General features: G+C 27.9%; 1 protein-coding gene across 2 annotated transcripts in view; it reads left to right on the top strand.

The window, feature by feature from the left end:
* Nucleotides 1-21,696, top strand: part of LOC136974293 (mitogen-activated protein kinase kinase kinase 10-like) — a 77,826-nt gene extending 56,130 nt beyond the window's left edge. For both annotated transcript variants that reach the window (XM_067269130.1, XM_067269129.1), the window contains 2 exons: nt 9,571-9,840; nt 13,811-21,696. In XM_067269130.1, coding sequence (XP_067125231.1) covers nt 9,571-9,840; nt 13,811-15,024 — 1,484 coding nt within the window. In that variant the 3' untranslated portion in view covers nt 15,025-21,696. The remainder of the gene's footprint in view (nt 1-9,570; nt 9,841-13,810) is intronic.
* The last annotated feature ends 2,496 nt before the right edge of the window (nt 21,697-24,192 follow it).

The raw sequence follows: 24,192 nt of genomic DNA, 5'->3' as shown, positions 1-24,192 counted from the left end.
GTAAAAAAATGATCATTGAAAACCATTTGATTACATGAAATTTTAGAGTCACTAAAAATGGTACTGTTCTATTAATTTATTATATTTATGTTTATTTAACTTTTCTTTATTTTGATTATTTTTTTTAAATAACAAGTTTCTGATTGAAACCTCAATGTAAGAATTTAAATTGATATTAAATGCATAAGAAAGTTTTGCATTAATTATTTTAAATATGTGGTATTTAATAAAAATGATTGAATGATTAACTATTGCAATTTTGAATAAATTGAGTTGAAAGATTATATTAACAGGGTATGGCCTACGTTTAAAAAATCAAAAAATTAATTAAAAAAAATAAGTTAGTTTATTGCATTTTTTCTGTTTTAACAATTATGACAAAACTTTTTTGTGTATGCTTTTAACAAACTGCGCACAATTTATGTATTCACATAAAAGCAAAAATTGAGCTACATCATTGGATGACATGTATAAGAAAAAGAATACTACTTTATTTTGTTATATTCAAAATGAGTGAAGCTTCAGTTTACTTTGTTGCATGTATATGAAACTTTTATTTTCTGTCAGGAAAAATAATTAATTATTATGCATACCATCCATTATTTTTTTTAGTCAAATAAATTAAAATTTTTAAAATTTTAATTCTGTATAATTTATAAAATTTATTTGGGCCAGGGTTACTGAAATAGCAACTTGTATGCCATATGCTTCTCGCAGAATACTTAAATTATATTTAAGCTTACAGGTTTAAACAGTTTGTAAGCTCAAGTGTAATTTATTATTCAAAATACTCATTGACAGTGTTATTTTTGAACAGTGTCATGAAAACTTATTTATTACTGTCATTCATGTAATTTTTAATTGATTTTCATCGATTAAAAATTAAGATAAGACTGTGCTCTGCATGCACATGGAATTGATACAAGTACAATATATGATTTGAATTTTTTTTACTAACTAAATGTCATCATCTTTAATTGCTGCATAGTTTTATAAATTTATGAAGAAACTGATCAATAATTTAGTAGTGACAAGTTTGGTTATAACAATGATTTTTAGCTTAAGATTATATAAAATTTTATTTTTGTTATTTATAATTATTATTAGTTGATAAATCCTATTTATTACCCCGTAAGGAAAATTTTCAGAATGAAAGTTTGCAGTTATTCTACAATTAAATGAAGATAAATAAAGATGCTTTTTCCTCCCTTCTTTTTACTAAAAATAGCGTTTATCAAAGCCATTTATATGTTATATGAATTTATTTATAACTAATTATTAATTAATTTCCATTAAAATAGATATAAATCTAGTAATTAATTTAGATTATTTTAAAATTAAAATAATTGATTCATCATGAAACAAAAGAAAATTTCATATATTAATGTAAGTAACAAGTGTAACTAGAAAGTAATCATAATTAAATTCACTTAAGTTGCAAAATTACCCTTCAAATGTAGGACAAATATAAATGTATTGTATTGTTGAATCTTTGAAATTATGATAAATAAGAACTATGGCCAATAATCATGAAGATTTATGATAGATAAAAAATTCATGGTTAACAATCATTAATGTTCTACAATATAGCAAAAAGAAAATTTTAAAATTTAAATATAGAATAAGTAAGAAATTATCCTGTTGAATGATGTAAGGACATTTACCAAAGGACTACCCCATTGTCATAAGCAGGGAATTGGCCACTATGTTGTGATACATTGCTGCAATCACAACAGTGAGGAGGTCAACAACAAATCATTAGGCTTTTTCCACCAAATTTCATTGTAAGTATGACACAGACAACAAGATGATGATCACTTAGCATCCACCATACCCAAACACAGCTGCCAAACTGGTGAACCAAATAACAGAATTCATTTCTCTGTACAACCTGCCTCCACTGCTCTGTCATCCAGTTATGATGATCCATGCATCACTATTGCAAATGATGTTTTGCATTTCCTGATGTTATTTTCAGCTTAAAAGCAACTACACAACTAAGATCTGCCAATGTAATCCAACATATGCAGCTCTGTAAGCAGAGTTCTGTTGCATATGGTCAGTCTAGTTGAGGAATTAAACTCCTGAGTGATCGTCTCTGCACTTTTCATGTGGTTTTCTTTTACAGCCCTTTTCTACACCCTGGGTCGTTGAGGTAGGTCTACCTGGGTGTTTTTTGCTTATTTGTACCTCCTGCCTCCATTGCTTGATAATGTTAAGTACACTTGATTTTGGGAGCCACAGCTTTTCACCAATAACTCAAGTTTATAAAGATGGCATCCAATTATATGATCTCAAACAAACTCTGGACTCAAGGCATGAAGTGCAAGTTTGATTTGTTTTCCCCTGATGAACCTTGAAAAATGTATTTGCATTTGGTTGTATGCATATTTTTTGGAATATTCCATTCTTGCAAATTAGGGATGTCCCAATAGTTTTTCCCTATTGTTTGCCAAATATAACTCAATTTAGTTTAGTGTTATAAACATTTTAGATTTTATTTATTTAGTTACATTATTAGAAAGTAAATTAAAATTTTAATATTATTATGGTTATTGAAATACTTTTGTTTGTTTTAATTCTAAGAATTATCTAATTGCTTTTTTAATGAAAGAGTTATTTCTCAGTAATTTTTTGGTCTGAGAATAATAGTAAAAGTGGGATTTGGAAATAATAATTATGGATTACAAATGAATTTGGCTAGTGCTAAATTCCTTTGTAATTCGTAATTATTATTTCCAAATTTTATTTAGCCCGATTATTTACGGTAGTGTAGGTGTTTATTTGCTGTGTATTGGGTTTCTGTTGGTGTTTATATTTGATGAAGAATCCACAAAATTACCAGAAATAATAATTCTGAATAGTTTATTCTTATTTTAGATTAAATAGACATGAGTTTGTTGATGACCAAATGAAAGTAAAACCTGCAAGAAGTATGATGCATTTAGAACAAACTTGACTAGATCATGATGATGACAAATCTGATTTATACCATTGTCAAATTTTGCACTAATATTTGAGTTCTACTTTTGTTTGATCACCCAAAGTAAGTTATTTAAATTGATGATGATAATAAATAAACTAAATTTTGTGAAGCTAGGTATCCACTTGAATAGTTTCACCACTCTGAGCTAACATATAAATCATTTGACTTCCATGTGAATTCCACTGCTGATATTTACCACATTTTATTTGTATACTATTTGTTGTAAATAAAGGAGAATAAATCAATGATGGATAAGAATATTGCAATCATCATAGCAATAAACCTATTTTTTGTGGGGAAAAAAGAAAATAAAACATCAATTTATTATTATTTTAATTATTGCACTGATGGAGCAAGCTGCTATCTGACCACAAACATTTACAATTAAAATTGAACTCTTTTTTTTTTTTTAACCAATTCCTTGGTACCTCCCATGCAAAATATCTTCCCTGTGTTCAGTAACCCATTGACTAGCATTTTAGGTGTGACCCTATGTGAAAAGATTAGAGTTTTGAATCATGTCTAATGGGAATTTTATAAATACTAAACTTGTCCAGCAAAGAATAGTGGTCTCTGTTATTACATAACATCCTACATAAAGATGCTTATGGTTTAATGGGAAGAGAATATCCATATTTCCTAAATAAACTGGCTAAACCCAATGATGTGTTATAAGTATGGGAAACAACATGCAAACATCTTATCTTCCTTACTGATAACAAAATACATATTTTGTTGTTAATTCTGCAGATATTCGAAGAAGAAATTTATGTTAAAACTAAAAAATTCAGCGCGAATATTTATTAATTAATAAAAATACTAGCAATATGTGCTGTCTTGATCGTGATGATCGTTAGTATTGTGATAATCCTAACTTTCCAATTTATTTTACTCAATATGAATGTCAATTATTTTTAAGCTAATTGATTAAAAATAATATATACCTGATTATATATTGAAATATTCCTATTATATATGAAAATAAATAATAGGAATTATTATTTATAAGCATATTTATACAATTTGGTAACATAACTGTTAAGCTTACAATTGTGCATGCTGGAGTCAGTTGCTGTTATAATTCAAGAACCAAGTCCAATTACAATTTAGGTTATAACTTCTGAACATAAATTAAATAAACAATTCATTTAGTTTGTTCTGAAATCAGAACCTGAAGATGGTTGATAAAGTCAGCCAAAACCATTTGTTTCAATAAAATATTCTGTAGAATTATTTTGCTTGAATAGCAAAATAATTGATACTTAAGTGAAGAAAATTTATTAAATTAATGATAATTTACAACAAAATATTTTATATGCTTTACATAATTTTTAAATAAAATTAGGTTTATAATTTTTGCAAATCTCTCTACTGTATATTATACATAATTTTACTTTTCATAAGTGTTATGGTTGCTTGTCTTTGAAGAATTTTTTTTTAATATAACATAATATTGAAAACATTTGGTATACTGAAGATTAAACAAGAATTAATTTATATTCTATAAATATTATTAGTTAATTAGCCTAATGATATATTGTTTTCATAAGAATAAATACAACAACCATAATTACTTAAATGTCAAATGAAAGGTGGTATCTTTATTGGGCTAATTAATTATTAAGGAATTAAGCAATTGGCTAGAGGTAGGTGGCAAAGTTGCTGTCTTGTATTATATTTAATAATTAGAAATAAGTTAATGTAAATTTAGAATTGGTCTGGAAGTGAAGATTAGAGAGAGGTCCAGATAGCATAATTGGCAACACATCTGCATGCTAAGTGGGAGTTGTGAGTTCGAGTCCCTCTCCAACATGATCTCTTCTTTCAGAATATTCTAAATTTAAATTCATTTCTTTCCAATTATTAACCCTTTAGTACTCACAAAGCAGAGAGAGAGAGAATGAGGGAGAAAAAATATCAAAATGCTCTTTGATTTTTATATAATGACTTATTTTTATATTAATATATGAATGGTAATGTATGAATGGGTATTTTGAAAGACTACTTTTACAGAAAACTGTTCAAAACAACCTGAATTTTTTTTATTATTAATTTCATTTGGTTTTATACAAAACTTAATATAACATAAAATGCAAAATAAACAAATGAACCTAAATGAAAACCCAAAGTAATTTGGATATTTCAAGGAAATTATATATTATAAAGATTGCTTTTGATTTTGATAGATTATATCTATTATAGATATTAATAAAAGATAATTATCAAATATTGTAGAAATTTTAAGTAACCGACTTGATTTGAGCATGATTTTAAAGTTTTGGAAGTGGTATATTTTGTAACAGTTCAATTTTCTTGTTATAAATAAATCCACTGGCTTTACTAACTAAATAAATTGGATAACTATTGACAATAATGTATTAAGAATATATCTCTGATTTGTATATTTTTTGAAGTGAACAAATTAGAAGAGAAGTGTACAAATTAGAATAATGCCATATTTAATAATTATATGTCAAAAAGACAAAAAAGGAAAATTTCAAAAAGCTGGAAATGTGTCTATGGCATTAATGTTTAAGAGAATATAAACAGGGTAATCTACGATTTGTAATTATGTAAACATTTATTTCCGTTTGCACATGTTAATTTCTTTACATATTTCTACAAAAAAAGTGAATTGCAATTTAAAAAATTTTAGATTGTTAATAATTCAGTTTGCATATTATAATGGAAATTAATTAAAGATAATTTTTTTATTAATGAACTTAAAATTTTTTATTAGTTTTCATATTATTTTAATTAAAAAAACTTCAGTTACAAGCAGCTTTTTCCAGGATACTTACAGTTTAGAGGCAATAAAAATTTACAACAGAAATATAATTTTTTTATGTAATAAGATTATCTCTAAATTTTTAAAGCAAATGGATTTTATTGGGCTGCAGTTTGAAAAAATTGTAGACCTATAAATCCCTACTGTTGACTGTCTGGTGTCTGTCTTTCCTTAATCTTGAGAATGATGTTAGATGGATTAAATTCAAGACCAGAAATGGAAAGCTTAGGTGCAGGAGGCCCCGATTAACTATATATGAACTTGTAGAATAGACTAGAATTCATGTGAGTTCAGTTCAAAAAGTTTCCCCTGAATGGAGTTACATAGATGACCAAAATGACTCTGTTGTTACCAGGAAAAGTATGATGTGCAGGGATAAGACACTTCAAATTTGAGATGGAGAACATATATTTTAAATTGAATAAATTAAGAGTATGATTAAAAATTGCAGTCTGACATTGTGATGATGTCACAATAAATAAATTATTTATTTGATATTAATAATAATAATTAGACTATATTTCTGTGCAAATAAGAGCATATCTTGCACATAAGATCAAGCTCTCTCTGCTTATGTGTTTCCAGTTTGTTTTGCTTACTGCTGGTCAGATCTCGTAATTTTATTTATACGGTAAAGAGATCCTGTCATTTATCTGTATAGCCCAATCTTGTATAGCCCAATACCAGCTAAATCAGTGTTTCCCAACGTGGGGCCCACGCCCCACGGGGGCAATTTGAAACTCGTCCAGAGTTTAAGTTAGCCGTATAGCCGCTGTACGCCGTATTTATTGTAAATATTGATTTAAGTTAGTTTTAATTTTCTAGAACTTTCCTTTATAACCCTTTTCCCTTAGGGTGAGATTAACAATTCTGGGAACCACTGAGAACAAAAAGATGAACGAGGCCCTGAGGCCGGTGAAAGAGGAGAAAGAACATTCTTTGCCCAGACCTCAAGGTGGGCAGATGTGAGTTGTGGTGTTCCAGGCCACGTTTGGCAATGATTGGAAAGTGCAAGAGACTTTGATGAAAGGATTGGGTTTTATCGTGGTTACGATAAAACAGTGTAGCAATTAAGTGCAAGAAAAAACATCAACGAACATGACAACGAGAGACTTTCCAAAAGAGTTCAACATATATGTTGGGGGACCATAAGAATTTTAGAAAGGCTTAGGTGGGGCATAGCACAGAAAAGGTTGGGAAACACTGACCTAGATTGTAATTTTGTATAGCCCAATACCACCTAGATTTAGGATAAAATCCCTACCAATGTAGGGATTTTATCCTAAATCTAGGTGGATTTTTTTTACCATTGTCAGAGTCAGATTTTCTGTGTTAATGTTTAGGATATGTATGTTTTTCCTGTAGTAAATGGAATAATCTAGGAAATTTTAGTAACTCTTGTTACATATATGGTACTTACAGAATATATGAAATTTGTGTGTCTGGAGTAGTGCTTGGAAAATATCTTGTATTTTCTTTTAAATTTAACTCCAACTCATTGGATACACTGATGATCAAGAGGCTACAACAGCCAAAAAATTTGTTAAATGATATACCTAGAGATATTGGCGACGAGGGTGATGTAGACACAGATTTCAATACTAGTAGTGATACTTGCAAGTCTGAAGTAGAGGCTTGGAAAAATGAGGCTAGCAACCAGAGTTAAGATAGCAATAACAAACCTGGTGAGAAAAGTGAAGAAATGTAAATGTAAACTATTCAGTGACATCTCTGTGGTAACCATTATTAAAAGTAAAACTCCAAAATTAAAAAAAGTTGATACCATGAAATTTTTTTTAGGTATTTTGTGAAATATAGTGCAATTTTGTCCTATCTATAAGAGCATGTTAGTGTGAAGTTCATATATTATATATGGTGGATTTTACACTGTTTAATTTAACAATGAAAAATATATTTTTTGTTTCTGCCAATGTGAAAGTTTGATTTAATTGTTGAAGATACCATTTTATGCCTTTTAATGATGGTAAATGAATATGAACATAGAATCATAATGATATGAATTATCAGTTAAATGTTTTAATGTATTTTCACAAAAATTACTTCTGTAGTGAATAATCATCAGTCTGTGTAGTTACACTTGGATTAAAAATATGTTATAATATTAAATGCAGGGTGATGTCATATAAGTTATTCTAATAAACAAAATAAATGTAAAAAGTAAGAATATTTTTAGACAATTTGGGTTGATGGAAGAAGGATAAATTGTATTTATCTGAGAGTCAATTTTTTTAAATTAGTCCTAAATGGTTTCTTTTATCAGTTATACTTTATTAAATGTATCACACAGTAAGCCTTGGTTTTTGAATGACTCACTTTTCTAACAAATTGGCTCACTAATAGAATTTCAAACTCATAATTGCAGCAGTTGCCAAACAAGTTACTTGGCAAGGCCGGCAACAGATTAGAGACATAGATGGTCAACTTCCTATGTTAAAGAAAGTTGATGGATGGCTCAACCAATCACTGACTACTGATTCAGAAGTTAGTAGCACTGAGATCACATCATTAGATGTCATTACACGAATCATTGATGATGTTGCTATTTAAATTAGAATTCAACACACGTTGGAAAGATACTACTACCGTTTTTCAGTGGGTGCCACAGTTGAATTTAAATGAAATTAATTAATAAAGCTGCATTAATTGATATTCTTGTAATATAAATGGTATCCAAGAATTTGTGTTTAAATATGCTTAAGTTAAATTAAATAACAAAAATTTATTATTAAATATAATTTTTCTATTATTTCTCATTAGTACATAACTGCTGTTCAGCATTATATTTAACAGTATTAATTAAATGCAAGAACTTTTAATGAACATCTTTTAGAAAGGTAATGAGTACAGCTAAAAAGGTAAAAAAAAAAAAAAAAGGCTTTATTTTCGGGGTCAGGAATGGATTAATCCATTTCGTATTGTTTCTTATGAGAGAATTTATTTTGGTTTTAGAACAAATTTTAGGAACCAATTATATAACAGAAACTGAGGTTTTGACTGTACTTGTGTGTAGATTGATAATCACACTAAGAATTATTACAAACACATCTATTCATTTGTGAATTTTAGAGTGGCTTATAATATTTTTACCATTCCAAAATTTAGTTTTATACTCTAATGGAGTGCCTATGAAATCTCCATGAAATTACTGGTGTAGAATTCAATAAATAAACAAGTAATTATAATACCTAAAACCAGCATTAATTCTCTTCAAAAACAAATGTTTTCTTCCGTTTTTAATGGTCATTATCAGGTTCTAAAACAGAAGAAAACATTTGTTTCTGAAGAGAATTAATGCTGATTTTAGGTAACTACTTGTTTATTTATTGGAGTACATATGCTTGTAAGAAGTAAGCTATACTGTGTTTATTTTAAAAGTGCATAAATTTAAGGTAATATGAAATATTTTCCAAAAATCATGTTTTCATAATTTTATTTATGAAAACATAATTTTTTATAATTTCATAAATGAAATTATGAAAAATTATGCAGGATTTAGATATTTAGGAATGGATCACAGCAGTGTAAAGCATGACGTAAACATGATTGATATAATGACTCCAATGAAATTATTTCTAGATTTGAGTAAGTATAATGTATAAATATTGAGATTTGCTTCAAAAAATTACTAATTTGTTTCACATTCAGAAATGCACTTTCTGTAGCTGAATGCTTAAATCCTTACTTTCTGTTGCATACTTATTTGTTTAGATCACAAATATAAGTGATTCAAAAGTGTAATAACATAATTAATTATTAAATTTGTACTATTTAATAGGAGCAGATGAATGGCCGGATAGCACGGGCTCACCCAGACATAGTTTTTTTAATGGAGCAGGTGTAAATAGTGATTCTGCATCTTTAAAATCAGTGACACTACATCAGCACATGTTTGATATAGTGTTATACAATATTGGTGCCATGTTAGCAGGAATTGCTGCAGGTTTTGACATACGTGTCGCTGCTCAGTCACACATTCATCCTCGTTTGACACCTGCTTGGGCAGATGACGATGAAGAGGAAAGAAAGCTTTGGTTTCGAGAACCAGGTATGCATCTCTATTTATTTATGTAGAGCAATTTTAATTATATCTGACAACCTAGTATTTTTGAAAAGTGCTAATCCATTAACTAGTGATATAAATTTCTTGGTTGCAGAAAGATTGTGCACTGAGTAACTGATTAACTGTACCTTTTTAACTATAACTTTGTAATTCAACTTCTCATATAACTTTTGAATTTTCTAAATTACTTGCTGAACATTTTATATATTCAGAATTAATATTATTATCTGATCAAAGACTATAGATTGGTGACCGAAACCTTTTTGATTTGTAGAGCAAATATTATAATTTCACAATAAGTAAGATAAATATAAAGTATGTTCATCAAATCACTAAAACATTTTGTTATGCTTACATACTGTAGTTGTTACTGTAAATACTTAATAACTTATAAGTTTTCACATTTTCTCAGATTTTTCACTTTTTATAAATGGAAGAATTGCTAGCATGGTTTCATGCACAGTTATGTTGGAATAAAGTATTAATAGGACTAGTTTGAAATAAATATTCACATATGTATTAGCTAATGTTTGCAGAAATGTAGAAATTGATTTAATAATGGAGATTCATTTCACATACATTGTTAGATCTTCACCTCACCTGTGCTGTTGATTGTAAATCCTGATTTGAAGCCATAACTTATTTCAAAAAGATTATTTTTCTAAACCAGTTAAATAAATATTTCTAATTCATAAAGACAGTCAGATTGTTAACTTAGTATAGTATTGTGATGCCAACAAAATTAAAATTTAAAAATGTAGACATAGACTAAAATGAATTCATATATTGAAATTACATTGTTTCTTAAGAGAAATATTGCTTTATATTATTCAGCTAATCCTAGACAATCATTTACTAATAAATTAATAAATACAGGGCTGTCACTCCATTCCTTTTTAAAGTACTAGTCCCTTTTTTTAAAGAAAGTCCCTAAAAAGTATCTTTTTTCCTGCCCCCCAAAAAATTCAAATGTTGCTGCAAAAATCCCAGAAGTTCTTTTCGTGCTCTCCAATTTTATTTAATGTGTTTATTATGTACTTCAAATGGATTATTCAATATATTTACCATCCAAACTCAGTCAATCATTTTAAATTTCTATAACAAAATTAGATGATTGTAAATATATTGAAATATATTGATTTTTGCAAAATTATGATGATTAGCAGGCTTCTACTTGATCTCTTTTTTTAAAATTAATTTTGTAGATAATTTCATAGTTCTCATTTATTAATTTAATTTAATTTACCAAAAGTTACGGTGATGTCACAACGACAATAATGACTGATTTTCCAATAACAAACAAAGAACAAACCCATAAAGTTAAAAATAGGACTAACAATACAATTAATAAAAACATACGTGTTAAAAAAATTTTAATAAAAAAATTCTTAATGTGGGGGAAACGGTTGTAAAGAAGTTTTTTTACAACTGAATTTAAATTTTAAAAAATCAAGGAAGAGTAGATCTTCAATGGTTACAGCAGTCTTTTGATACCTGTAGAAAAATGATTTAAGTGTAATGTTATGATGGGAAAACGAAGAATATAGATAGAATCTCTAGATGTAAAAGAAGGAACCCGTAAAAGAAAAAATTTAGAAGGGAGGAGGAGACCTTTAAAATATTTATAAGAATATATTCTGTCAAAATAATTAATTCATGTAAAAGAACAAGGAAGAACCAAGTGCACACAGGCAACCTTGGGAGAATTAGTTGAGGGGAGGTTTGCAAGCTTATTTAAAAAAAGAGAGATTTTGGCCAACTCCGAATTTATGCAGAGTGGAAGCAGAGGCTGATACCCCATATAGGTAAAGCCTAATCTATTAAGGTTTGTACATTAGCAAAAATTAAGCTTGAAGTGTACTTTTACTTGAAATTTCTCACCAACATACCCCATATGGATTGAGATTTTTTGTTAATTGTTCAATATTATATTTAAAAGAAATCTTTGAATCAAAGACAATGCCAAGATCCTGAACAGCATCAACTACATCTAAAATGTAGTCATCAATATAAAAAGTTCTGTAACAATGAACTCTAACCAGTCTATAAATCATGATTTTGGTTTTATTAGTATTAATTTGTAAATTAAGTTTCTTAAATAAGTTCATTAATATCATTTTGCAATAAGTTGTGACAAGTGTTAGTAAGTTTTGTTACAAAAGAGGAGGAAATTCAAAAAGGGACTTATTAATGTAGACTGTAAGCAATAAGTTACTAAGTACAGATTCCTGTGGAATGCTGATCAATGGAGTAAAATGTGTAAAGTAAAAATCAGAAATTTTTATTTGATAAGAGCGATGTAAAAAAAGTTATTAATCCAGGATAGTGTTTTATTATCAGTTTCAAATTCTGAACATAATTTATCCAATAGGATGTTTGGAACAACAGAATCACAAGTTTTTGCAATCTTAATATATATTACATAAGTCGGGAGTTTTAGCTTAAAGTTCAATAAAACGAAGTGCCATTTGTTGTAGAATGGTGGTCTAAACCTGAATGTTGAATGGGGCATAAATGGGAAGTAATTGGAAAATACATAATTTTGTGCAAACAAGTTTCAAATAATTTTAACATTGTTGGAGCTAATGTAATCAGATGATAGGAATTAATTTCTTTTTTGGGGGCGACAGAAATCATAGATGTAGCCAGAGTCCAATATCTGGGGAAACAGATGAAATACAGAGGCCATCAAAGAAGCCATTGATAAAATTATGTAAAATCAAGCATTAAAATATTAATAACAAGTGTATTAATGAAAATATTAAATATTAATAAAAATTACAAGGAAAAAATTATAAACTATATAAAATTATAAAAAATTGCATTAACTTCTAACTTGTAAGAAAAATTCTTAGAAGTTGGAAGTTTTTACACTTTGTTTCTAAAAATGGACTAATGTGGCAACTCTAGCAATCAGTTGTATACTCTGGAAACAATCTGAATATAATAGTATATGAATGAAATTAAATTTGGAACATAAGTCTTATAAATTGATTTAACTATAAGTTGATGTTCATTGAATTGATTTAGAGCCCATGCACATTACAGACTTTTTGATTGGCTGATAGTTTGATCAGTCTTTAAATTACATGAAGACATGTGAGAGCGCATATTCAAACAATTTGAAATCAGCCAATAATAAAGTTTAATGGACAGTACGATTCCCTTCAAACTCAACAGTTAGCAAATGGAATATGGCTAAACAGTTGTAGAAGTGTGCAGGGATGCACTCCAATTTGACTAAACTATTGTATGATGGTTTAGTCTGTAATGTATGCGGATTCTTAAGCTGTAAGTTCTAGGTTTATTAATAAGAAATAAAATAATGTAGAACTTAGCAGAACATTTATTAAAATAAAATTATTATGTAAAACTATATCTTAAATTGTAATAAAGAGTGATAGTCATTATTTGAAAAATACAGATGGAAAATTAATTCTGAATGAACAAATTTTATATATAAATCTTTATAAAAATTAAGTTTTTTTTAAATATTTAGTTCAAATTAAAGTTTTTTTAAAAAATATTTGATAAAATGACCAGGATATTAAGTATAAACTTAGAGGGATGATTTTTTAACGTTTTGTGTATTGAGGTGGACGAGAAGCCTTGGCAGTGAACAGATTAATTTAGATTATGTTCTGAAGTTACACATTGTGGTAAATAGTGAGGTTGTGACTGAAGTGTTCATCTCTAAAATGTGAACATCAAAAGTCTCTCTCTTGTAAGCAGCGCTTGACGTTCGATGGTAAACTTTGGCCGCAACCTCACTAATGTCTCTCTTGACTATCAGATGATATAATAATAATAATAATAATAATAATAATAATAATAATAATAATAATAATAATAAAATATTGAACATTAAAATATTTATATAATTTTATATTTGGTGTGTAAATAAAATTATTTCATAAATCTCTTAATAGATGATGATGATGAATTTTTTCATTAGGTTCACCATTTTGTATTGGTTCTGAGTATGAATTTTCATCAGTTTCTGGTTATCCTCACAATACCTATCATGGCCAAACTAGACATTATCGACCAAGCTTAAATATAGAGTTTGGTTCTCCCAGTCGTTTCTGTGATTCTCCTCAGCATAATCCTAGTATTGGTTCTGGTGGTTCTTACACACCACATGTACAGAGTCCACGTCGTAAGTCTTCAAGTGCCAGCAATGAAAGTGAACATGGATATACTAGTTCTAGTTCAGGAATTGGACCTTCACCTTTGGGATTACCACCACCATTAACAGAAAGAACTTCATATATAGAATATAATAGACAGGATAATCAGCATCCTCACCTTCATTATCCAGAATATGGTAGTAGATTGCCTGAAGTTCAGTATCATTGCTTTCAGGAATATCGTGGATCTGTGGATGGTACTTACTACATTGAACGTTATTACTCAGATTATGCTAGACCTGACATTTATCATGTGGAAAGGATTTATCCCGATTACATTCGTCACCAAGATGGATATCATGCTTATGATAATCCTAGTTCGACGGTAGCTTCTGTGAACGTTCCCGCTGTGAGCCTTGCCCAACCACGTACTCCACAACGCAAAATTTATGCACATCGCCGTACTCCTTCAAATGTATCAAATGCTTCGAGTGCATCATCAAATGTAAACCCTTCCTTCCATCCCGATGATTCCGAACGTCTACCTCCATATTCTCTGTCATCTCATTATTTGCCTCCTGGTTCGCCATTGCCTCCACATCATTTAGGTTCACCTTGGAGGCAAAATAATCACGAACCTCTACCGGATAGACCACTGACTCTCGACATTCCTGGACGTTACCGGTCTTCTGCTCTATGCCGACTACAGACAAACATGGGAAGGACGTCACCTAAAGGTTGGGGTATCTCTTCTAATTCAAGTGGAACACCAACAAACACGACTCCACCCGACAGTATATCGGTTTCGGCTAGTGACGACAGTTCCCATGTTTCACGGGTACGCTTCAACTTTGATAAAACATCAGGGAATGTCAACAAAACTTTAGGTAAAACAGACGAAGAAAAGACATTGCTTGATTTACCTGCAGAAGGTCAATCTCAAGATGGTACTATTCCTCTAACAGCAATGATGCAATTATCACAAAATAAGCAAGGTAGACCCACTGTCCAAGATTTAGAAAAAGAATTTCTTTTGTAGCAAGCATATGGATGTTAGTGGTAAATTGATACATTTTAAGAATTGATCGAAAAATTGTGAATTAAAATTCTTCTCATAATTGCCCAATTTGAAAAGAAAAGAAAGAAAAAAAACAACAATAACTTTTTATGTAAATGTCATGCTGATGTCATTGTAATTTGTTAAGGAGTGACAGCTATCTGAAATGATGCATGTACTAAAAATTAGTTAAGCTTTTTATTTAAGCAGTTATTATTATTATTATTTAAAAAAAACCATTATTTTAAAAAATTAAGCTGCCATCTTGTTACAAATTTAAATGCCAACAGAATGACATTTATTTAAAAAAAAATGTTATATGGTATTTGAAATTTATTCTAACATTCCAATTTAAACAATTCTTTTTCTATTTTCTGTGACTTGATAAAATAATTATAGCAAATTAAGGGAGCAACTAACAAATGACTGTAAATAGTGAACTTTTTTCTTATCTATTGGACATCTTTGCATTCTTAAGTCCAAGGAACTTAGAGGCAATGCTTTTACAACTATTTATTTTAAAAATTTTTATATATATTATTAAAAAAAATTGACGTGCAGCTTGAAACACTTAATTTTAAATCGAATGTTTCTCTCGTTTCCTGGAACGTTGCCTTTTTAAGAAAAAAAAAATTTTTTTGCAGTTATCTGTAAACTCTATGTTATTGTTTATGCATATTCTGCATAATTAAATTTTAATTCAAAGTATTTCTTATCTTAAAAAATTTAATTGTACAATGTCATAATTTTATATTTAAAATTTATAAGTAAAAAGTATGCAGATGAATTAAGTTCCTGACGGAAACTTAATATAGTACTCAGGTGGGACGTAATATTGATTTGCTTTGTGTAGTGTGCTGGTCACATTGTCATTTCGAAACATTCCATATTCAAATAAACTAAAAACTGAATAATGTTTTAAAAGAAAAGAAGGGGGAAAATTTGATTCAGTTAAAATGGGTGATAATTTCAATTTATGTTTGTTATAGTTATATATTATTTTGACTGTATATTGGTTTATTATTAAGTTGAAATCATGAATATTTTTTTAATCTGTAATAATTAACATTCCAGTTTGGTTTTATATATATATATACCATATTTTTCTTTTGTGATGACAAGTAAATATAAAATTGCAGTATTTAAAAAATTACTTTGTTATTAATACTGTGTTTTTAATCTATTTCGAGAACCAAGCCATATTTTCCTTTGGTATACAGATAAGTGAAGTTTGTATAATTAAGGAATTTCAAAAATTTATTTTAATTATTTCTAAACAAATAATTTAAAATTTGACACACAGGGTTAGGTTATCAGTTTTGATCCTTTTAGCAGATTTTGTTGCCTTTAGCACTATCAAAACACTCCATTTGGGTGCATTTATAAATTAAATTTTCTTTTTACTTAGTTTATATTGTGTAATGTAAGTGCATAATGGCTATTTTGGTCATAATAAACAATGAAAAATCAACAGCAGATTAAAAGTTGATCAAAACTGGTGGCTCAACCCTTACAGAAATTTAATAAAAAAACTACTTTAAAACATCATCTAATTTTTATTTGTATCTTGTGGCTTGGATGCTTATTAATTGTGCATATTTGGTAATTATTTTATAGCAAAATTATAATTAACTTTAATATATATACATATATATGTTTTGTTGTATCATGATTGATTGACTGTCTTTCATTTTTATTTATAATTTTGATTATCAGGGAATAGAAGAATCTCTTAAGAAAAGAAAAAAAAAAGATTCTTTAAAGTGATCAGAATAATACACAGCAAAAAAGAATATAAGATAAGCAAAAAGTATGCTTTACTTTGTGATGTGTAAGTAAATACAGGCTCAAAAAATGAACATCTGCAAATAATTAGATATATCATGTGTATATGTATATATATATATATTATGGAATTTCTCAGCACAAAATATTTCATTAGGGAAATATTTTAAACTTAATTTGAAGACATGGGAAGTGCCTACTTTTAAACAGTTATCATCTAATAGAATAATTTTTGAACCTGGCACTAATTCCAACTTTCTCTATTGAAAAGAGAACGAAATCATTTTTTGATGATGCAAAAATTCCAAGAAAGTTCCTAAACGTTTCTCATTTGTCAAAAAATTTACATCATAAATTTACCGTTAGCAACGCTTGCACGCATATTCGTTTGATTTTGGTAAATATTTTTCGTTTTGTTATAATTAATTTTTTTAAACAGTTGAAATTAAAAAAATAAAATAGAGGAAGTTGGAAAAAAGCTGTAAATAGATATAACTTGTTAGTACAGAATGATAAGTTAGCACAAAAGCTATTATATAATGAGAATTTCATGATTATAATAAATTTTTTATCATGTTAATTATTACTTAATTGGAATAAGTAATAATGCTCAAAATACTCTCTTGAGAAACTTAGAATTTCCCCCCATAAGAATGCAGTAAGAGTTTGCTCTCTCTTCCCCCCTTAAACTGCTGCTTATGCTTGTTAAATTGATTTTTCTACAGCTGTAGATTACAAAATTGCAACCATTTGGCACAATCAGAACTTTGAAATTACACATTTTAAGTATTTTTTTAAACAGCAATAACATATCAGTACTAAACTGAATTATATATAGCCTTTAATAAATCAAAGACTTTTGCATAAGATATATTTCATTATTTTATGTCATCCATATGCTTAGATATTTATTACAAAAGAAAAAAAATGATATTTTGGAATTGTTATTTCATTAATAAAAACTAAAAATTAATTTATAAACAATAACAATAAAAATTAATAATTTGTAAGTATTAATAAGTGTTTGTAACATAGAATTAAGGCAAAAAAATTAATTTGACTGACTCAAAACTAAGAAAGTTTAAAATAAAACAATGATTAAAATAATAAGAATCATTGATTAATAGAATTTGATAGCATGATATTTTGAGACTGATAGTCATAAAAAAATCCTTTATTACTTTCACTCTTAGATTAAATTTCTGTGCTATTTTAATTTATTAATACTGTATCGGTGCAATTTCCTTAGATATGCCCATACAATACCAACCATTTTCATAAAACTTTTTTAAAATTGCAAGCAAAAAAAAAAAAACAAATACACTGCAATCCTTGTACAAATAAATGCTTATCAATAGATTTAAAGCTGGATATTCATTCATAACTTAAATGCGAAACGAAAACTTGCTTCTAAAGATATCAAGTAGATTATTGTTTAAATTTTAAAAATCTTTTTTGATTAATCATAGCAATGATGCAGATTTCCTATATTTTCTGACCGTCTGATAACCATATAAACAGCTTCGGTTCACTTGCACTGAAATAACTATGCACACTAAGCTGCCATTTATTAAATTACAAGGTTTTAGTTTAGTATAATTGATTTGTCTTCCACTCATTTATTTTAATTATTGAAATTTGTTAAAAGTAATACTCAGTTTTTAAACAAAGTCACTTATATTTTACAAATGTTTTAGATTTATTTAATCCATCTTCTTGTGTCAAAATGAAAGAATAGCCTTTGATATATAATAGCATATGAATTACAATTATGCTAATATTTTTAACATAAAATAAAATCAATTATATTTTGATTATATTTGTGGTTTAATATGACATATTTTATAAATGACAGATACATAATTAGCCTTGAACATGTTTGGGCAACTTATTTATTTCATATTAATGCTTTCAGAGCTTCATCTTCTGATGCTCTGAGATTGTTCATTGAACAGAATAGTAAAGAACTGTTTAGAACTTAGTCTAAGAGCATCAGAAGATGAAGTGTCTAAGCTTCAGATACATTAAATGTGAAGGAAATAGAAATACTTTTTCTTATATGTTAGAGGTTTGTTGTGTGGCATTAATGTATTTTATATTTATTTAATACGAAACCTAATTTATATGAAAATCTTCCACGTCTTTATAGTTCAAAGATGCATTAAGTAAACCAAAAAACATTTGTAAAATTTAAGTAATTTTGAGTGTTCAAGCATCAACAGAATACTTTACATAAGCTCTCTTCATTGATAGGTATTTTCATAATATTGTAAAAGGGAACATTGTTAAAAAAAATGAACTAATGTACAAATTTACAATTGCTTTAGCATTAATTTACTTTCATAATAATTTAAAAATTATTATTATTATTAACTCCTTGTTTGTTTAATATTGATGTAACATAATTTAGCTTTTTAATGATTTAACAAATTAGCTGATATTGATTTTCATTTATTGTTTGTGACAGAATAAAATGCTAATTATCACATCTTATGCACACAGATTTTGTGCCTTGATAAACTTTTGTTGTGCATGTAAAAAAAGGAGAAAAAAATGTTTTTGACATTGCTTGCATTAGCAGTTTACATGCTCAAAACTAATTTGTAATTTGATTTCCTTGATAATTTATATATATATATATGTATGTATATGAAATATAAGAATACCAGTTAATTACTAACTTGAATATAAAAAAACAATTAATTTTTATATGAAAGTGTTCAATAGAGTAAAAATAAACTAGAAAAGCAATATGCTGAGATGAAACCCCACACATTTTTTTATATTACAATTTTTCATACAGTGTATTGAATTTCTCATTTCATAACAAAAAGAAAAAAAAATAAGTTACACCAATAAAAGTTGTGCCAAAATTCTCACTAGGAAAAGACTCCCAAATTCTTGATACACAATATGCCGATAAGTAATAGATGCTAAATGTTGACATCTTTTTGTCGCTGCTAAAAAGAAATTAACAGAGATTACTTTAGGGGGGAAAAAATTTAAAATCCTTACTTGGGAACGATATGCAAAAGACTTAAATTTTACATTTTTAATTTTATGATTATTGTATATGAGATTAATTTGAGTTGAAAATGGAAAATTATAGGTAATTATGTATAACATTTAGGATACGTAAGGAGTGAGATGTAACTATTCTTGGTTTAGTGTATTGTTATTTTAAAGGTTACATTAGATAAGGTAATAAATGCCACAAAGAAATATTCTTTGTGGCATTTATTCATTTCTGTAATATAAAAAAATTTACTGACATTTCCAAAGAAAAATTAAATTCATTTAGCTTTGGATCATATATTAAAATAGTCCTCAGTCTATACTTTGGAAATTTTTATGATCTAATTGAAAGCTCAAAAATAACTTTATTACTTTCAAAACTGTCCAAAGGATGAGAATGTATCCTGTGTTGTTGATAATATTTAAACATTAACATAATCATTTTCCATGTTTACTTTGAATAGAGATTATTGTGTTTATATTATAAATAACAATATATTGTACTTAACAGAAACTTACTTTGAACTAAATGTCATCATCAGGAATTTGTTTGTGGCCGAAATCAAAAACTCTTTGTTTAAATGTGTAGTTTCTTGATTTGTAGTTTCTGACTTGCATTAAGAAATGTGATCGCAACACTCGTAAGGCAGTTTCTCCAACGATAAAGTAAAACTCTCGTGCCATAACAATCGAGTCTTACCAAGTTGTGAACAAAGATCAACTAAATTGGCAACTTACAAGTTTAAAAAAAAAAAAAAAAGGGAAAAAGAAACAGCATAACTGCTTTTCTTTAATATTTAAACTCTAAAAACATTATTATCAGTGATATTTATATATTTATTTTAATGCCATTTTAAGTTTTATTATCCCTAAAACGACAGAAGTAAATCAAATTACAATTTATTGTTAATCATAATAGTAATAATAGATTTGGCTGATTTAATAATAGATTTATTTTAGAGATATTAAAATAAGAAAAACAAAAATTTTTAGTTGAAGAAAATCAAGAAAATATGTATTCTTTGCAAAGCAATACAATGGAGAGCTTCATTAAATGCCTTCCAGTTTCATATGGTAAGCTTGTTAGATCTGTGTAACTATTTTAATAACCCTTATTAAAAAAAAAAGGTAATATTGTATAGTTTGTTTCTAACTTATTTTATAAAAGAAAACTTAACCTAACCATTCCAGATTAATCACTGTGATGTAAATTTTTTGTTTGTTTGTTTGTTTATGTTTTTTTTAATTACGTTCGTTTGTTCGTTTTATGTTATTTTTCCAATTGACTTTAGTCATTCATCCATGTATGTACTTAACATTAATTTAGAATTTAATCCATTTGAGTAATATGTACATAATTAGTATGCACATTTTGTAAATTTGTTTATTATACATACATCTTTAAAAATAGTTTATATTTGTAACTTGTACGTGATAAAAGAGAAAAATCATTGTAACATTTTTGTAGACCGGTCTAGCAAGAATACGGAAAACTAGCATCGAAATCATTAGTTTTCTTACCGTAGTTCTACGACAAAAGACATTGGTTTGTTCCGATTTGTTTCCGATTTATGTTTTCGATGATACTGTACGATCGATTATGTTGTTTTTTTTATTGTTTTTAATTTTTTTGTTATATGTAATTAAGTTATGATTTACAAATTATACCAATATTAATAAAAATGCTTGTAAATAACAAGTGTCAGATAAAAATTACAAGACTGGCACAAGAATGTAAGAATTGTCATGCTTTTGTAAGATTATCATAACAAGGTTGTGAGGCAGTATTTACCAGCTGATAACACAATGTCATTGAGATATTACCTAGCTGAGTAAAGATTTCATATCTATCAATTATTGTGTCAGAGTTGTTTCTTTGAATTATTTCTTCAATTTTTATAAATATTGATCTAAATGAATTTACCAAATGATCTAAAATAATTTTACTTGTAGAATCTTGTTAAGCTTTATCATAAGAATCATATGAATTCTTTTTAATAAATAGCTTCAAGAAACCAGACAAACAAATTGCGATTTTTGAACTGTGTTATTCTAAGAGATGATTATTTGAAAATTTTTGATTTTCAAAAATTAGGTGTGTTGATGACAAGAAGTTTAGTTAAAAACTTATTGTGATTTCTATAATAAAGCTTAGCAGGAGTTAACCTGTGATCATACACAAAACACAATGATTTTCTGGTGGTTTTTCATGCATAATTATGCTGCATGTAATTGTTATTCCTCAAATTGGATGATTCCAAAAAATCCTATTATATGACTTCTCTGCACATATCAAATTTCAACATCATGTGTTGTCTAGTTTATGGAATATTGTTTTGTTTACAGAACGATGTCCTTGGCTAGGCTCTCATAGGGAGCTGTGACAGCTTGGACTTATGTGAAAGGATTTCAGCTGGAAATAAATGACAGGAAGGCTGAGGTGTTTCTCAGGACCACAGAATGATATCTTGGGCACGAAATAAAGCCTTTAAAGCATTTAAATTGCTGAAGGACATAGCACTCCAGACTGTCTTACAAAGATGTGTTTAAGGTCATAGTGAGTTGCAGACTGCTACCTCATTAAATCATGACAAACAATCTCCTCTTGCCATCAAAGAATTACAAGCTGACCCCACAAGTGTCTTCAATATGCCATAAGGAAAGTCAAAGGACTCAGATCCCACAATGTCATAACTACTACTTGTGGCGATCGTGTAAGACCTCCATGGTGTCATTTTTAATATTGAAGTGAACTCACTCAGCAATATGTAAATCAAAAAAAACCAACACTTTAAGTTGCTGAGAAAAAATTTAATAAATAACATAACAGATGTTTTCAGCAAAACCTGTTGGCCATCATCAGGTTAAACATATTCGAATGCAAACAAAATGGAACAAAAATTTAAATACAGATAAAATAACAGATGAAATATACATATAATAAAGTAAAAAATAATTATAAATAACAAAGAAATATAAAAAATATGTATAGGTTAAATAAATAAATATTAAGCCATTACATAATAATAAATTACATGAAATTCTAATAAATGCAAGATATGCAATGATAACAAAATCAAGGCATTAAATTAAGAGCTCTCAAATCTTTTAATTTTGTCAGAGCAGAAAATCACCACATTACACATGACACTAACAAAAAAAATTGCATGTGTAAGGCAACATTTTTCTACAGCAGTTGTTTGTGAGGACCTGTGATAAGCAGAAAATTTTTTTCAACCAAAAATTTTACAGTTAGATGGATATCATATAGCATGAGGATATGGAAGCAAAACTAAGTCGATATGTTGTTGCAGAAAGTGATTGTTGCTGCACATGATCACGGGTTAAAAATATAATACGCTTTCACAAATAAAATTAAACAAATTGTTTGTGTTTAATATCAATATTTGAATATTTTTAAAACGCTAATATTAAATATTTCTAAATTGAAAGAAAGCAATTCTCTCATTTACTTTAACAGAGCTGTACCCACCAACATAGCCAACTGCAAGTTTTTTGCACATTCTTGTAGAAATAGTCTTAAGACAAAGATCTTCAGTAGGCTAACTGTTCCCCTTTTAGCCAGCTACAAGCTTTCTGCAATTACTTTAACCCATTTAATTCTACAAGTTAGTTGACTCCTACTCCTGATATTATTCCATCATGTAGTCACCTAGATTGGCAGACATGGCTTGGGATTTTATCTGATCGATCGATCTTTATTGCATTAGATGTTGGCCAATTTGTGAAGAGGAATTAATGACAAACAAACCAAATTAAACTTTTAGGATAATGTTATGAAGTTTAAGAATATTAACAACATAATTATAAATGGCAACTTGTTATTGTAATAAAATAAAATAAAATATATTTTTCCCCACCAAATTTGTCATGTTCCTTCCCACAGAAATTATACAATGGACATTTGTAGAAAATGTACTTTAAAGTTTTCAATATAACATTACAGCATGTGCAGATCAAAACATGCTTCACTTTAATAGGAATGTTGAGTCATAAACAGTTCTCTGGCAGACTATATAGACAACTGACAGAGAGTTGTCTATATTCAGTAAAGTCCCATGTCCTACTAAGAAAACTTGATTATTTCTTTTGTGGTGCTAATGATTTCATCAGTATTGGATTCAATGGATTTTATTGATACTTCTATAAATTGTAAACTTCTACAAAAGATAATTTTGTAAATTTGTAATATTTTAAGATATACACTGTGTTGTATTTTTGAAGCAATTTATTTTTCTATTGTAAAAATTTCTTCATCCTTGTCTATCTTTTGAATGAAATTCAACAAAAAATATTCTTTTTCTCAGATATTATACTACTACTACTCCA

This window comes from Centruroides vittatus, unplaced genomic scaffold (assembly GCF_030686945.1).
Source record: "Centruroides vittatus isolate TY-2023 unplaced genomic scaffold, ASM3068694v2 contig_347, whole genome shotgun sequence".
NCBI lineage: Eukaryota > Metazoa > Arthropoda > Arachnida > Scorpiones > Buthidae > Centruroides > Centruroides vittatus.
This window is presented reverse-complemented; position numbering and strand designations above follow the sequence as displayed.